The sequence below is a fragment of the Montipora capricornis genome, chromosome 10, assembly GCF_036669925.1.
Source record: "Montipora capricornis isolate CH-2021 chromosome 10, ASM3666992v2, whole genome shotgun sequence".
Classification (NCBI taxonomy): Eukaryota; Metazoa; Cnidaria; class Anthozoa; order Scleractinia; family Acroporidae; genus Montipora; species Montipora capricornis.
Genome location: NC_090892.1, coordinates 39,798,764 through 39,816,263, shown reverse-complemented (window position 1 = coordinate 39,816,263; position 17,500 = coordinate 39,798,764). Strand labels below are relative to the sequence as shown.

Here is a 17,500-nt window from a genome sequence, read left to right as displayed (position 1 = left end):
ATCTTTTTGAGGACTAAAAAATCTCTAGCATGAAGACCATATAAAATGCAAGAATAAATTCAGGATTGAGATTAACAAAATACAGTGAAAAGATGTATTATTCTTCACTTACAAATGCTTAATTTTATAAAGTAATAATCATGGGTACAAAACTAATACTTAATCCTTTCACAAAAGATACTCGTATAGATCCAAGTGTACCAAAATTATACATACCTGATATAATTAGAATCAAGTGCTCAACCTGTACTAATTTGACTGGGGGTGTGCACTTACATTAGGGGTCACAATTTGAGAATGCTCATGTGAAGAGAGAAGTGCATCCTTACAGGTCAACAAAGGGTATAATTATTAACATTATTCTACGAGGGCACACTGATATATATGAAGTGATAGATAACCAACAAGGCCATAGCGCCAAGTTGGTTATAATCATTTTATATCCAGCAAGCCTGAGTAGAATATAATAATTGTTTTATTAAAAACTCTATGGTGTTCCTGCGGATAGTATTGCATGTTGACTAAAGCATTGATTTCTGCCTCTGTCTATTGCAGTTCCAAAATTAATGGGTATTGTCTGCCATTTTTTTCTCTGAGCTGCAAAAAATTGTTTCAGCTCACTTTATTGCTGACGTATTCCTTGACCATAATAGGTACAGCAGGTATATGAACTGATAGCTTGTGTACGCCGAGCCAACAGAAATGCTGGAAATCTGATATCCGTAGTCCAGTTTTTATTAATAATAATTATCACTGATCAGGTCAAATGAGCCCATAGGGCAAGTACAATTTGTAGTCTTTGAAAAAATTTACAAATGTTTATCATTCGCCCTTGTCACAAGGTGGCCAATATTGTCCCGGGAGACCAAAAAAGCTTTGTTTTACCACGCCAAGCCTCGAAGTGGAGATCATGGGGGTGAGGCTTGGCATGGTAAAACAAAGTTCTTTTGGTCTCCCGGGACAATATGGCCGCCGTGTGACAAGGGCGAATGATTATCATCCAGAAATCGGGATCAAATATGCCACTACAATAATATTAATTTATTGACCCTAATCATTCATGTAACAATGATGATAATCGTAACCAAACACTTCCGTGTTTTTCCTCTTATCATTATTGCAATCATGACTTTCTGGAAATGGCCCAGATTTCGTTACGCAGAGTGAACTTGCCATAATTTAATGTATGCCCATCCATTATCATTGCATCACATTCTACGATTCCTTCCTCTGTCAGATACGATCCACAACCTGCATTCAAAATTCCACTGTTCTCCATGCTTCTTGTTGCTTCCTCCACGGCATCAAGGGCACATCTTCCCTGAATTTAATTCAGAAAATAACAATAATAATAATCGTAATCATAATCATAATCATAATCCTAATCATAATAATAACTTAAATTTATATAGCGCCAAATTATGAAATTTTCTTACTTAAAAGGCAGTTTACAATACATAATTAAAATGAGTGTCAAGTATTTGAGTCAATGAGTCAACGAGTTAGTGCAGTTAATTAAACCATAAAATGAAAGCTAAAATTTCAGAGAGTGCTTAGGCCTAATCACTGAAACGAGGGCTTAGGCTTAATCAACAAATTATTGCTAAATTGACTGTGAGTCCATTGACTCATGACTCATGACTCATTGACTCATTGACTCATTTGACTCATAAAACATGCGTTCTCAATTAAAATCAGTAATATATGCTAACATATAAATTAAGGTATGTCACTCTTTACCTTCGATTTAAAAATAGTAACATTCGGACTGGATCGAAGCGTAGAGAACCCTGAAAAATTCAGAACTTCAACGGGGTTTGAAACCCGTGACCTCGCGATTCCAGTGCGATGCTCTAACCAACTGAGCTATGACGCCACTGACGTTGAGAGCTGGTTCATATATGATTCATTTCATATACCATTCATCATTGATTCATTCCTCACGGGATCATTAGAACCCACAAATGACCAGCTCCCGACGTCAGTGGCATCATAGCTCAGTTGGTTAGAGCGTCGCACCGGAATCGCGAGGTCACGGGTTCAAACCCTGTTGAAGTCCTGAATTTTTCAGGCTTCTCTACGCAATTGCAAAAATTGAGTTCATAACTGCAAAGATCATAGCTTCACTTGATTGTCCCATATAAGTGCATGGATCGCATGGAGGGGTGGTCCACAGGGGTAGTCCATGGACCGGGTCCACAGGGTGGTCCATGGACCTGGGGCTTGTTTCTCGGGTGTCACAATTTCCTTTGTCTCTCAAGAACGGAGAGGATCTAAGTTGTCAAACTTGGCAGCTATTTTTCTTGTTGTTACCTTGAAAACATATTAAAAGATCGGCTCTCCAAAATAAGCGGTTAGCAGTTTCACAAATGACTTTAAGGGACTTTCAAGAAACGGGCCCCTAGAGTCCATGTTTTGTTTACGTCCTTGGATAATTTTTTACCCCGCCCACCCACGTTTCGGTTATTTCTAATGATCTGTCCCCAATCGCATTGTTAATTCTTCAAAGAAACCAGCGTCGTAAATAATGGCAATGTCAGTGGAAAATCATTTCAAAATAACTTATGACTAATTGCATTACCTTCTATCTCGCTTATTTTGCACAATGGAAAGTGACCTATATAATAGACCATGGATTTTGAAGTATGCGCGTTAAAGATAGAGAAAACGTACCGTCCTTTTGATTCTTTGTCGCCGATTTGCAGAATATAGCGAAGAAATGTGTACCAATTGTACCAATTACGAGCAGCGCGATGAGTTTTCTTTGTTTAACCAATCATACTAAATTGCTGTTTTCCCATTGCCTTGTTCATCCGATCCCGCCTCAGTTGTCACCTACTGAGGTCTCAAGAAATAAGTAAATTACCGAAGTAATTTTCTGGTAAGTTTACCTCTGACAACGCCTCATATCCAATCTGGACAGCCTCTTTTACGGCACAAAGACCTTTATCTCTACCGCTCGACGGAACGTCACCAGCGCCTCCATGGACAATAATACAATGCTTTGGTGGCGACTTTGTTTCAGTCATTTTCTGTACGGTGTCAACTTCGGAGAATTCCGGTAATGCGTAGTGGAAAACTAATAACCTGCTATCACGATTGTAGAGAAGCCGTCAAAGCGGAATATTATAAATATGCAGAAGAAAACCCCCTGATTCTAGATCGCAGGTTGACAAATGCGCGCCTAACTACCCATGGGTGGTGGGATGGGGGTAATTTGCCTTTCTTATCCCATGATCCATTAGGAAGATTTCAAGATGGCTGACGTAACTGTGAGAGTCGACGACCAAGAGATTCAGCAATTCTTTGACTTTGCTGTAAACTTGGCACGAAAGGCAGGAGAGGTAACCGGATTAAGAAAATATTTTACTGTTTGAAATGAAGTTTATCGCTTCTTTTTAATGACGTCATGTTTTTCTGCCGGTGCAGTTTTAAAAATGGGAGAGCAAAGGCTAAGGTGTTAAGCAAATTTTCTTGACGATGAATTGTGTGTAACTCTTCAAATGTGAGATTTTCGTGGATCGGTTTTATTTTAGTAAATCGGTCAGGTGTGGTTCTGTGCTAGCTAGATTCCAGGGCACGGTTGTTCGAAAGCCGATTAACTTAATCCAGGATTTGGAGTAAACTTTTGTTTTAAGTTTTAACTTTTTGGTGAAAGTTTCTTTTGCTTAATTTTGTTTTTCAAGATTGATTTCTTCTAATGTAAAGTTTTGCCGAATATCAGCGTTGAACAGCTCTTGGGAGTAAAGAAATAAACTCCTTGGTTAATTTTTAATCTGGGATGAGCATTAGTCGGCCTTTGAACAACCGGGCCCAGGAGAGTATGTACAATACAGGAATACGTAATTTGGAATTGGAATCCGGGATGGGAAACCGCAAAATCACGTATAACTTAATGGATGAGTGGATGGCTGAAAAAAGAAATGCCGTAATTGCGACAATTTGATTGCTATGTGATATTAGCTTAAAGCTTGTCAGGAGTGTCAACAACTGAAGAGGAGAAAAACCCTCCCTAGTGGAGACTTTAAATTTGTAGCAAAAACAGAAAGACTAGTCAGGTTTTTTAAAACACAGTTAAATATTGTGTTTTAAAAAACCTGACTAGTCCTTGCTTATCTGGTCAACTGTATACATATGTACACTGTAAGAATTACAATATCATGGAGCCAAATCATATTTTTGCATAGTCGTAAAATAGTACTCTCTACTACTACATCTTGTATTTTCCTTTAAATTTGCTGTGTTGCTATACCTAAAAATTACTGTATGTACCCAACATTACGATACAAGCTCTATGCATACTTGTACATCTGTTACCCCAGGTTGTAAAGGAAGCCTTTTATAAGGAAAAGACCATTGATACGAAGTCTTGTGGAACAGACCTAGTGACCGAAACAGACCAGCAAGTAGAAAATTTGATTATTGGACATCTAAAGGAAAAATTTCCCTCTCACAGGTAAAATGCCACCATTCTTTGTAGTCATAAAGTTCCCAGTGTTGTTCGTTTCCTTTGTCAAGCCATCTGATAACTCTATTCCATAGTCTGAGAGCCGTATGAAAGAAATCATTCTGTTAAGCTTACGGTAACATGTTATTCATGTAAAATAAAAACAGTCAAGCGTAAAGCAAAGCAAAGACAAGCGAGGCAAAGTGCCACCATTTTGTTTTGAATTTTATAGTCCCTCAGCTTCTATGGGGAGCAGACATACATGTATGCAGAAAACAAGGCATCATTAAGAATAACATTAAAAAATTGTACGGTATGTTTTCTTTCTCCAGTTTTATTGGCGAGGAGATGGTCAGTTCTGGCGAGAAATGTAACCTTACCAATGAACCAACATGGATTATTGATCCCATTGATGGGACAACCAACTTTGTACACAAGTGAGAAGATAAAAGCCGGTTTGTTTTTAAAGATTCTAGCTTTCACAAAACGTTAATGAAATTCAATTACTGGAGCATGACAGTCATGGGGCTTGGCATTCCACTGTCACCTCGTCCACCTATCCACTGTCGAGGATTAAAGGGTTTATAATAATAATTATACAATAGGTAAACTGCACTTAGGGTGCAATAATGTCTTCTGTATTTGATATCATTTGTGTGAATGGCCAAAACAAACAAAGCTTGTTATTCATGTCTTGTTGATTACAACACCAGTTTCTACTGTGATTGTGTCACCGTAATGATTTTGGCAAATGTCAATATGAGAAGGGCCTCAGTGGAGTGCAAAGTGCTAGATTCTTTGTACGATTCTTTTGAACGTGTACCCATTATGTAGATTGCTACAAGTGTTTAGACTGAGACTTATTTGTTGGAATTATCCAACTCTAAAATCAATGTGCAAATACACTGGTTGTAATATACATGTAAGTATGATTCGTCCACCAACTGACAATAACTGAGTGCTTTATTTTTGTGTTAAGGTATCCTATGGTAGCAATTTGCATAGGTTTGGCAATTAACAAGCAGGTATGATATGTTTCATTGGTTTCAAATTTATGGGTAAAATTAATTTTAATAATTTTATAAACACTGTAGTGCAAGTCATGTAGATAACCTGGAAATTGTTAACAATACATGTAGTATTTTACTCTGTCTAACACCAGACGATTTTGCTCATCAATGGGGAACCCCTGGGAGTCAATGGGTTAAGGCAGCATACAAAATCACTTCATGCAAGGAAACAGTAGAATAATCAACACACTTTCAAGCGATTAATACTTTAAACAAAATTGCCACCTTGTAACTTAACGGTATGATATACGTAACGTTTTTTTAAGGAGCCAACAAACAATGGGAAAGAAGGGGTAGTTTCTAAAGAAATTGTGGTGCTGCGTCAGTGGGGAAGTAGTATACAAAGATTTGGTTTTATCAACAGAGTTGATAAAGTAAATTAGCCACCATACAGAGATTCTAAAAGCTGACGTTTCGAGCGTTAGCCCTTCGTCAGAGCGAATCCAATCGCTTTGGTTAAGGGCAAGTGAGTTAAGAGAGGTGGAGGTTATGGCCTGGAAATCCCTTCCGATTCTCCATCACGTGGCTGAACAACAAGCTAATTACGGTAAAGAGAAATTTCTAGCTAAAGAGTAAAGCTATTCAAAACAAACATTTTTTTATATTCGTGATTTTGTACTGTACCTCAGAACATTATGGACATCTGGAGAGTGTTACCCCTACAAAGTGGCCGATTAAAGGCTTACAATAGCTTTTTCAATGTTACAACATGTCTACTTCTTTATAGTGAGGATAGATCACATTTTAAACACAATAAAATACTGTATAAAATGACATGTGGCTTAGTTTCTGTTCAAAGCGGGTGGCTGCTTAATACAGGTAAAAGTAACAAAGTAAAACAAACATACAGCTGTAGGACTGCTACAGGGTGACCGCCTAATACAGATAACAAATACAGCGTGTGTATGTATGAGCAAAAAATCGGGACTTTGAAAACTGGCCGCTAATAGAGAGTGGTGGCTTAATACGGGGCCATTATATACAGTTTCCAGTGTATTTGAATTATTGAAAACAGTGGAATATTCACATTGCAAAAATAATTATAACAATTATATGGCAAGCAATTCTCGGGTTAAAGGAAGCACTCTGATTGGCTGGTTTTTGGTCGGGAAGTTCACAGTAGGGACAATTTCCATGGAAACTGTCTGTTTCAGATCCCAGGGTTCATGCTACTCCTTGAAGTGCTTGAAAAGCCCTGGAATTTAACTTTGGGCGTCATGGGCGGTTGAAAAGCCCTTGAAAAAAAGATTTTGTGGCAAACTGCTTGAAAACTCCTTGAATTTTTGACTAAGTGAAAGTTGTAGAGATTGCATCATGCCAAGAGAAAATGAAGATCACACCAAGTTGGGGAAAGATTAATGCAAAAATTAAAATGCCCGTGTGTGCACTTAACTTGCAGGATGTGGGAAAGAATATCAATGTAGACTTTTTTGGCAAAGAAAACACTGAAACACGATTTATGGCATAGAAATCTCCTTAGTATAAAATTCCAGGAGTATTCAAGGCGTTTTCAAGAACCAGAAATTGAGTTTTCGAGGAGTGTTTGTTACAAACACTCCTTGAAAACTCAATTTCTGGTTCTTGAAAACGCCTTGAATACTCCTGGAATTTTATGTACAAAATCCAGCTCGAACCCTGGGATCCGTATATTTTCTCTCTCCTGGGAAATTCAAGTTGAGCGAAACAAAAAAGAGTTTTCAAAAAGCAGAATCACAACAGTACAATAATTATTGTAGCAAGCAGAATAATTTTAGTTTTACATGTTAAAGGTTTCCATTCAAAGTTCACTGGTGGAAGATGAAGATCACAAACATTGTCCCGGTGGAGAAGTGGCTGATCGATCAAAGAAATGATGCCATATAATAAACGACGTTACTAACCTCACTTGCTCAAGACCATATTGGGCAATATTGGCCCTTGGGCCAATGCTCCCTAGTACGGCCCTCATGCATACAAACTGATTGAAAGCAATGCAAAATAAGTTGTGACTTTGGTCAATTAAGATTTTTTTTAAAAATTGGTAAAGCTAATTAATGGGTACTAACTATCATCAGAAATTTAAGGTTTAATTTCTTTTATTTTTTTCAAGTTAAGTGGTTGTGCATTGTTGTGCACAAGAGTTCAAGACTCTTTACCAAGGGTGTTGAGATTTTGAGATTGGATGAAAAGTTTGTAAGTGCCAAGATTTTGGAGGTACTATTTGCCACCCCTACCTTCATTAACGAAATGCAAGACACAGTAGACAGGGTTTTGACAATATCCTTAACCCATTGACTCCTGAACCCCTCTCCCCCCCCCCTCACCTCCCAATTGGTGTGAGAAAAAATGATCATGTGGTGTTAGACCTGTAGAGTCTCACTCCTACGAGTCAAAGGTTTGACCTGTTTTAATCTTTACAACATCTTACTCTATAATGATGCTCCAAATTACTTGTATCAACTTGGCTTCATTTTGGAAATTATTAAAAATTCTTTTGGGCTTTCTAATATGAAGGAGGCAACTGATAGTTTATGTTTGGCATGAAAGAAAAAAAAAAACAAAATGAATTCAGTCTAAGTTTGTCCAATCATTACATTTTTCAATCAGGTAGAAATTGGGGTTGTGTACAACTGCATAAAGGATGAGATGTATACTGCAAGAAAAGGCTCAGGAGCATTTTGTAATGGAGTTCAACTGCGTTGTTCTAGTTGCACAGGTGAGTGATGTAGAGCATCATGGATTTGACATCAAGGCAGCCATTTTAGTGCTTAAAAACAAAGACATGGTGGCATCGTTGATGTCTCAAACTGTTTCTTTTGAGAACTGAACTTGAATTATTGGATCAATTAAATTTATTATTGTGCAAGTAGGGTCCTTTATTTCAGATGAAAAAAATTACACTAACTTCATGTACAATGGTCTAAGTCATCTTCTAGTAATCAATTTACTTGACTGAAGCAGCACATGACTTTGGTGTGAAATGTAATGACACCTGCAAGTGGTTAGACGTTTTTTGTTGGGTACAACAAACTGTAAACCCTGTCTAACGTTTTTGGACATTAGTTTGAGAATACGTACATTGTTTGCCAAGAGAAGTGCTGCCGGGAGCACTGGATAAGACCCAAAAGTCTGCTATTAAGTTTTTCTGTCAAATATTCTTACTCCCCCCATCAAACTTCAATAAAATTAATTATTATTCCTGTTTTGACTCTTTGCTCCAGAAATTCCTTTTGAAGTCCAGGTTTAAGGACCTGCTGCATGGCCTGGGTAAACAGCTTCACCAGCTGTCTGATTTTGTTCAAAAGTCTTGTTTGAAACTGTTTGCCACCTGGCCATCAACCATGTTGAAACATGTAGAATCGAAGGTGATCAATGTTCAATGAATTTAAAAGTGTTTTACTTTTCTTCAAAATCCATTTGACATTTCTCTTATGCTCACAAAATATCTGAACGAAACTGAAGCTGTTTTTCACATCTTTTAACATTGTTTCATTTGTACTGTATGTGCGTGTTTGGTATGTCACATGACATATTTCGTGGTAAAAAGTGTGGCTATTGTTGTGAGTGCAAGTGTAGTGTGACAAGAAACTGTTTGCATCCCTTGCCTTCAACATCATTGCACAAAATTGAACAGATGTTTAAGTCGTTTGCCTGAGCCTTACCCTACCCTACTGTCAGACGAGTGTATTTGACAATCAGAAAAGAGCATGGTCTTTTCTGCATAGCTGACTTACTACAGGAATTTACTAATGCATGCTGCATGGGATGAAAATTCACAGCTAATTGATCATAAACCTATGAGAATTTTACAAAAAACTAGGTTTGTTTATAGATCTACATTGTATTTTTCCTTTCTTCCTTCTCAATAGACCATCTGAAAACATACAATAGTGAATTTGTAGTATTCTAGATTGCTGGCATTTCCCAACAAATTCAAGTGAACGTACATCTACTTACTTAGCCTGCGAGCCTGACTTGTTTGGGGATCGAGCGAGCAAGTATGGCCCCATTCTTCATTTGTGCTGGTGGCTCCTTCACCAAATTACTTGGTCAATAAGTGAGACTGCTTACTTGCTCAAAAGTCACCTTTTTTTGCAGGCTATAATATTACATGTAGTTACATGTATATGGTACCATGGTACCATGAGTCAGGGCTTCCTCAAATAAAAAAATGGTGCTAATAGTGACTTCACTTTTCACATTTTTTATCTTATGCAGACCTTAGCAGTGCTCTTGTTATTACTGAACTGGGTGCATCAAGGGATCCTTTAAGAATGGAAATTCTAAATAAAAATTTTAGAAAGCTTGCAGAGGAGCCAGTCAGAGTTCACAGGTAATTATTACTAATTGACAATAGAGTTGACAGTTACTTGAATGTGAAAATCATACATTGTTCGTGGTTAGTCTTACGAAGCTCGTTTCATCCCGACCAAGGGACTTATCAGAGACCTTTCTGCTTGGCAAACGAGTTAAAATTGACAATAAATTTATAATTTATTGTCAATTTTCACTCATGAATTTGTGCGGTCTGGATTCCTTATGTGATATAAGGCGAGATTGCTGTCATAATTTTGTTAGTGAATGGGACTTTGGGTGTGATTCCCAATGAGTTTGCCAAGTAGAAAGGTCTCTGATGAGTCCCTTGGTCGGGATGAAACGAGCTTCATAAGACTAACCGCAAACAATGTATTTTCACAATACATTAGACTTGGGACGGATTAAACCAGATTAAATCATCAACTGTGGACACAACACGTTTTCACAACATGATACTGCTGGACATCCTTTGCCTCAATGCTCATGCCTGAAAGAAACTGCTGACTCACAAATACATCACAACTAAGAGTATTTATATAGATATATTTGGATGTAGGGTGCCTTTACAAACTCATTGGCAGAGCTGTGTCTATATGTTTTGATGCAGAGAATCAATTTGTCCTCAAAGTCATGTTCAAGCCTGGTTTTTATTTTTCTGGCAACAACTAAGTTGCTCATTTAACTGCTATGATCGTTGTAACCACAATAATTATAATGAGACCGTCATTCAGCCTAAAAATTATACCCAGGTTTCCTTGTAACTATTTCAGTAATACTCTTAACATAGTGGCAAGTGATCGAACTTCTATTGGATGCAAAAAAACAAAGTGCAACATGGCCTGCGGTTTTTCAAGCTGTTGTTCTTCTTGACTCAACTTTCATCTGCATTTGCCGACGGCTGATATTACACTGTGTGTCAATCAACACTGTCTTTGTTCTTTTGCTTCTCTTTAGCATCAGAATGCAGGGGTCAGCAGCCCTTAACCTTTGCTCAGTAGCGAGTGGAGCAGCTGACCTTTACTACGAGTTTGGAATTCATGTCTGGGACATTGCTGCGGCTGGAGTAATAGCAGAAGAGGCAGGGGTTACACTGATGGATCCTTCAGGTAAGAAAATGTACAACATTTTGCAAAGTTGTGTAGCATTCATACAACCTACACTGTCTAATAAGGATGACTCAACAAAATGATTACATGTAACTGAATAATATTCGTTATTTCTTTTAGATAGTAGGCATGCTATTAGTTTAACAGGCCGTATTCTACAGTATGGCCCTCTAATTTTAAAATTCTGATAGAGCATTTTCATGTCGCTTACCATTGTTAAATGAACTTGTAAAATTGTTTGCAAGCAACTATTTCAGAAAGCCAAGATTTCTTCATTTTACATGCCAATCGTTTGTGGCAGTTGCACCTTCCATTTGACTTCGACTAGTTTTTTTTCCCAAATTCCTAATTACATCAGAGATATAGAGGATATTACATGGCAGCGCGGGGATACGAATTTTATCTTCGAGTGCTGCAAGTATCTCTCACGAGTGAGCGAAGCGAAGGAGTGAGAGATATATTTAAAACAACTTGTTTTATTCATTTTCAAAATGATGAAAAAGTGGTCACCAACCGCTAAAACAAGCATGTTGTGTAACATGAAACAAGATATGAAAGTTATGAAAAACAAATCGTGATAATGTCAAATTTTGTAATAAAAATGTTAATGTGACAGTAGTATAGAATTATATTAAGGCACAAAAGTATCTTACAATGAAGAGAAAGCTCGCGTTTTATTGGCTAAGCGTGTTGGTTGCCATGACAACACCTATATCCTCACATGTGAAAGATCTATACAGACGTATGTTCACTGCGCGCGGTGAAGATATGATTTTTTTTAGTAAAAGGAGAAATCCTGGTATTTCATCAATATCTATATAATAAATAAGAAATATCTTGCTAACCTCGTTTTCTCTGACCATACTGAAAATTATGGATCCTCGTTTTTTCTGTTGATTTGTGGCCTGCACAATTCACGCTTGGTCCATAAATCAGTGGAAGAAAACCTTGGTCCATAACTTAATATACAGACCTTGAACTTGGTTAACAAGAGGTATTTGTGATTAATATGCATTGTGAATATTAATATTCTTTGCATAAATGTAATTAGAGACTTCATGGGTTAGGAATCTCCTCTGCTTTCTATAATGTAAGGTGCTTAATCAGTTGTGAGTACCATGGATCTGTTGCAGACTTTGAATTATGAATAATTATGTTGTGGTTCAAGTTTTTTCTTGCTTTAAGATTTTTCAAACCAGTTCAATTTTGACTTTTTCTTTGTCTAATATTAATTTTATTGTCATAATCTGAAACAAAGGAAAAATTAGAATTGAAATACTTTGAAAAATTATAAACCAAATATAAAACTGAACCATATGCATGTAATATGTATTATACATATTACATGCATGTGAAACTGGCTTACGGGAAGGGCACTGCAGCATTGTAACAGAGGCTTTTTTTGTCTATTTTCCTACTTCGTATTGATCATTAGACAAGTGGTGTGCATACTGTAATAGCAACGATATACATGTACCTTGAGTTCTTTTTTAATGGTTCTTTCACATTTCAAATACAGTGTAATATTTGTTAATTCTTGTAATTAAGTAATCACATAATACTTGTTTGGTGTAGGTGGACCACTAGACTTGATGGGACGCCGTGTACTCGCTGCTTGTGATAAGAAGATGGCTGAAGAGGTTTCACAGCATTTAGAATGTATGGACTTACCAAGAGACTAGAATTGTTTACCAATTTAGCAGTAGTTTACATCACCATACTTTATTTTTATTTCCTGTGTTGATAATTTATTTTCCATCCAATGAAATGTTGCCATTGTTATGGGTGGCAAGTACATGTATGGATTTCAACTTTTTCACGTCTTGCAACTTATCTAGATCACATAGCCACAGGGTTCGTACGCGTCTTGAAAACCCTTGAATTTTGAGAGTACATTTTCAAGGCCTTGAAAGTCCTTGAAAATCTCTGCTCTTCATTCCTGGTCCTTGAAAGTCCTTGAATTTTTTTTGACCCGCATAACTTCAGTAAAAATAATCAGCCACTCAAGTCATGCCATTACAAACGCGACGAGCTGTAGGGTCGAGAATGGTTACCAGTGTCTTTATAATTACTTTGAATTACGGAAAATGACCAAGAATTGTACTGTCAGACTATTTCCATGGGTAAATTCTTCGACGTAAATAAAAAAGAGGTCCTTGGAATTTCAAAATTTGGCCCTTGAAAGTCCTTGAAAAGTCCTTGTATTTTTGGTCTGAAAAAGTGTACGAACCCTGTAGCCAGAGACATGCAACGTAATGCACTCGATATCTCTCTTTTAACCAAAAGGAGTAGGTAATGACAAAGGAATAAGTTAAAACCATTTCTGGTTTAACAGTACTCAACTAATGAATTACAGTCATGCGACGTCACGCTTGACCAGTAATTTTGAAATTTGAGCTGAGTATTCCAATCTGCGTGCCAGTTTTGAACTTTGCTCGTGAGATTCTGAATTTCCCGTAGATATTTTCTTGATATATCGCAAATAGTTAGCTATGAACTTTCGTTTTACTATAAAATAAATGGCGTTTGAAAAGTGAAAACTATTTCAAGCGTTATGATGAATTATTGCTCAGTTATTGTGCACTTTGGGAAAAATCTTCAAGGTTCAAATCTCGGAAGCTCCAAAGAGGAATTCGGATTTTAGTCTCGCGGATACTGGTCATGCGTGACATAGCTCTACTGTAATTGTAAGAGCAGCTATGTCAATCAGAACTTCACGCTATGATAATTGAAATAACTGTCTTTTTTAAAGCAATTTTTGGTATTGATCAAGATTTGAAAGTATTTTAAGATTTAATATTATTAATTGTTTCAAGAGAGGCATTAAAAAACTGTCTTTTCTTTGTTTTGCTAGCACTCGCCTATGACTATCAACTCAGAAAACACCTTAGCTCAAGGTCAAAGTTAGTAATATGCTACTGCAAAACATTGCCCTAAAAAGACAACAGTCATTGTAGTAAACGTTGGACAAGAAAACGAACCACTCAAAATTCATAATAATAATAATAAATTATGAGCACGACATCTCTCTGCTGGGAATTTTGATGTCAAGTGTTGGGAATGCCTCCAAAGTTATACATCACTGTCACAATTTTTAAAAACGATTTATTGATGTCCCTTGTATTACAAGATTTTCTCCTCCTCTACTTTTCAACCGCTCCCCTCATATATCTCCGAAAGAGATATATGTCAATCACCCAATCTTAATCACGTTTAATCACGGAAATAAACAAAGTCTCCATATAGTTCCGAGCTCTTATCAGTCTAGCTCTTGTGTTAGACTAAACAATAATGCTTATTGTTCCGCCTGCTGCTTTGTTTTAGCTCACTGCTCATCCTGAGCAAGGTCATGTATACGTGTTCTGGCCATAGCCGCAGCATTACGCCTTGGCCTGAAGGCCGGCGCCCTTGGATCGAGATCCTCGTTAGGTCCCCCAGGTGGTCTCTCACTGGACAGCTCCAGTGGATACAAAAGCTGTACTGGCCTCTCTAGTGACTTGCCCGCTCTTAGCTTGGCCCCTCTCACTACTCCATCTTGTCCGGTGATGAGCTCTTCTATGATGCCCAACTTCCATTGCCCTCTGTTCTTTTCTTCAGACTTTTTGATGACCACATCTCCCCTGGCCGCGTGAACGTGTCCATTCTTGTGTTTAAGTTTGTGTCTTTCTCTAAGCCCACGCAAATTCTCTGATGTCCAGCGAGACCATAAAGCATCCTTGCATCGCTTCAAATACCTGGCTCTCTTACGGAGGTCACGGTCCTCGCTAGGATGGGGCTGAAGGATGAGGCAGCATGTCCGGTTGGGCGAACATGAGAGAATTTGGCGTGAGGAGTGGAAGCTGAACGTCTTCATCAGCGTAAGACAAGGGCCTGGTATTGAGCGCAACGTCCACATCCAATAGGATTTCTTCTAACTCGGCCCAGGTGAGGAGACTGTTTCCAACAGTCTTGTTGTTTCGTGATTGCCAATCCACCCTCCACGCTGTCCCCACCCCCGCAATCGCCATTCTAGGCATGATGGGGTCGGTGTCACTATTGGTGGTCGATTATGTCTTAGATCATTTGGAAGGGGGAACGGCAGGGCAGGGCTAGGCGAGCAATGAGTTTGCTGTGCTCCTCTTCTTTCGTTTCTTCTTCTTGCAGGTGCATCGATCGCTCACATTCATCCGCCAACTTTCGAGGTGTGATGCGTTTCCGTTTTGGAGCAGGGATGCGTGGCTTTGGGGGCACTGTGATCTTCCGTTTCAAATTTTGGGGGTCTCCATTCACCTCGGCCAAAGACTCTTTCCTGGTTTGCTTGACTTCACTGCTACTTATCTTTGGCAGAAGCATCACTTTGCCGTTAGGTTCTAGGATGGTTTTCTTGATCGTTTCTTTCCTCTTTGCATTCGACGGCTCTAGTAGGTCCGTGTGGGTTAATGGTGCGCCGTAGGGTTCTTGTTTCTCTGCACAAAGGTCCGTGTGAGAGGTTTCTTTGTGAATAGACATGATGGAACGTACTCTAGGTGGAGGGAGGTGTTTGTGCTCTGCACATGAGATGGTGCATGACTGTCAGGGAATGAAGTTGTCTCTTTTATAGAGCTTTTTCTTCACGCTGATTGGTCCAAATCCTTTCTTGCTTTTTGATTGGTCCACATCACACACCCAAAACATCCCGCACATGATTAGTTGTTTGACGGAACTTTGATTTGATGCTATTGTTAGCACGTTTGGCTGCTTTTTGCACTGGCTTTCCTTTTCAACCCACTGACTTCTGCACGCAAAACCGTGCCTGCTGCGGCATCAAGCGCTTTACCTTGTGCCAAACTTTGCAGCCCTTCTGCTACAGCAGGAGCCCCGATCTCCAATAGAGTTTTCCATAATCCATCTCCCACTTGCGGGGGTGTGTATCGAGTGAGACTTCCTCCTGGCATGTTAACCGTTTTGTACTAAAAGTGATTCCCTCAGTGCTGCTCTATTTATCTTGGATGAAATGCAGGGTAACCAAGGTACGATTAGTTTTGTTGTTAGGAAATGCTACCAAGGAACCGTTTGTTTCAGCTACGTCCACTTGCAATGTTTCGTAGGTGTATTGGTGCACGGGATGAAATTGTTTGTGCTTGGGTTCGAAATACACCACACCTCTTCGTCTCTCGTACCAGACTTCGCGCAATAAATCCGTCTTCATTCCTCCCACGATCGTGCTCTACGCTACATTACAGTACACATGCAAGATGCGAGAAGGCTCCCCAACCACCATTCGAAAGGCGTGGTTCAAGTTGGTGAAACGCCAATAACAATTCATGCTTAATCGAAGGCAATTTTTTTCTATTGCCCAAAACACACCATTTCCATCTTCATCCAGCAAGTCTCGGTACTTCTCAGAAGTTGTCAGATCAGGCACTTTGTCATCTATGTACTCTCGACACAGGTTATGCACAACTCCAACCCTGCCCCAGCAACGTCAGTCGCTGGAGCAGCCGGACCTTAAAACTGGATGGTGAGTTATCTGGAAATTCAGGTGAGGGATTACTCGGAAATGTCACGTAGAAACCACCCATGGTTCTCTCACCCTTTCCACTTGTGAATGGCCTTCGCATCGATCCAACTGTCGTATTTATCAGACCATCCTTGCCAACGCACTTTGACCTGCATTTCTGCGTTGTAAAACCTTTTCTATGCGAAAGAGTCCGTCATCTGGTACAGTCACCGGCTGCAAATATTGTCTGTAAAATGTACCTGCCACCGGAGTCCCATCCCATTCTTGTACTTTGCAGGTGGGTACTACCCCTGGCACCACCCGACGGATCACGAAAACCTCTTCTGTCCACCGGGGCAAATACCCTTTTTGAAATGGCCGATGTTTCTTGTACAAAGCCTCTGTTTTTTCTTTTTCTTGGCTAGGAATCGTTTGTCGTACAGACGGTGCCATGCTTGGGCCTCGTTGGCGTCCGTCAGGTCTTTTGGAGCTACGCCAATGCTCCGATGCACGGTGGCATTGTATCCCTGCACGATACTCTGCACGACCTGTAAGTATGCCCGCGTGTTCTTGGCTGTCAAGTACCGATACAGTTTTTCTTTCTAGGTGCGATTGAACCGCTACGGCGGCTTTAGCGTCCGCGTGCGTTTCATCAAAGTCTGGAACGTGCGGTTGTAAAATTCTTTGCCCGCATCCGTCTGCAATTTTCGTGGTGTGCGCCCGGCTCATTCACGATGGTTTGCATGGCCTGGGTGACCGCTACCCCTGTCTTGTTCTTCAAGGGTTCTACCCAAGCATATTTGGACAACACGTCCACTACCGTTAAGGCGTAGGTATCCCTTTGTTCCAACGTGCCAACCCTTGCAGTTCAATCAAATCTATATTTTGGCGGGGACGGTGTAACGTGTAGCTTAAGACCTCTTGCAGTAGGTTTTGGGCCTCTCGTCTTTTTAGCCCATGTGGGGACTCGTACGTTAAGGGTGACGGTTTCATGACACTAACCACTTCACAGTATTACGTCAGCATTTTATTTATCTTTTAAAACGGAACACACACTTTTGCTTCCACCCATATTACAATTGGATGGTTTCCAAGAAAGAATCTCTTCGGGCGTGCCTTCCAC

At 39.3% G+C, this 17,500-nt stretch overlaps 2 protein-coding genes across 3 annotated transcripts in view; one reads left to right on the top strand and one right to left on the bottom strand.

Moving 5' to 3' along the window:
* The window catches only part of LOC138019889 (isoaspartyl peptidase/L-asparaginase-like), a 6,563-nt gene extending 3,363 nt beyond the window's left edge, over nucleotides 1-3,200 (bottom strand). Inside the window, exons 1-2 of the mRNA XM_068866849.1 lie at nucleotides 2,892-3,200; nucleotides 1,174-1,321 (exon numbers count right to left, since the gene is read on the bottom strand). Coding sequence (XP_068722950.1) covers nucleotides 1,174-1,321; nucleotides 2,892-3,029 — 286 coding nt within the window. The 5' untranslated portion in view covers nucleotides 3,030-3,200. The remainder of the gene's footprint in view (nucleotides 1-1,173; nucleotides 1,322-2,891) is intronic.
* Nucleotides 3,201-3,246: 46 nt separating this feature from the next.
* The window catches only part of LOC138019421 (inositol monophosphatase 1-like), a 27,130-nt gene continuing 12,876 nt past the window's right edge, over nucleotides 3,247-17,500 (top strand). The window contains exons 1-8 of one of the 2 annotated variants that reach the window (XM_068866194.1): nucleotides 3,247-3,344; nucleotides 4,323-4,456; nucleotides 4,780-4,884; nucleotides 5,427-5,472; nucleotides 8,104-8,212; nucleotides 9,715-9,829; nucleotides 10,768-10,919; nucleotides 12,495-12,579. In XM_068866194.1, coding sequence (XP_068722295.1) covers nucleotides 3,258-3,344; nucleotides 4,323-4,456; nucleotides 4,780-4,884; nucleotides 5,427-5,472; nucleotides 8,104-8,212; nucleotides 9,715-9,829; nucleotides 10,768-10,919; nucleotides 12,495-12,579 — 833 coding nt within the window. In that variant the 5' untranslated portion in view covers nucleotides 3,247-3,257. Of the gene's footprint in view, nucleotides 3,345-4,322; nucleotides 4,457-4,779; nucleotides 4,885-5,426; nucleotides 5,473-8,103; nucleotides 8,213-9,714; nucleotides 9,830-10,767; nucleotides 10,920-12,494; nucleotides 13,762-17,500 lie in introns of those variants that run through there. The other variant, XM_068866195.1, reaches the window with a different exon arrangement.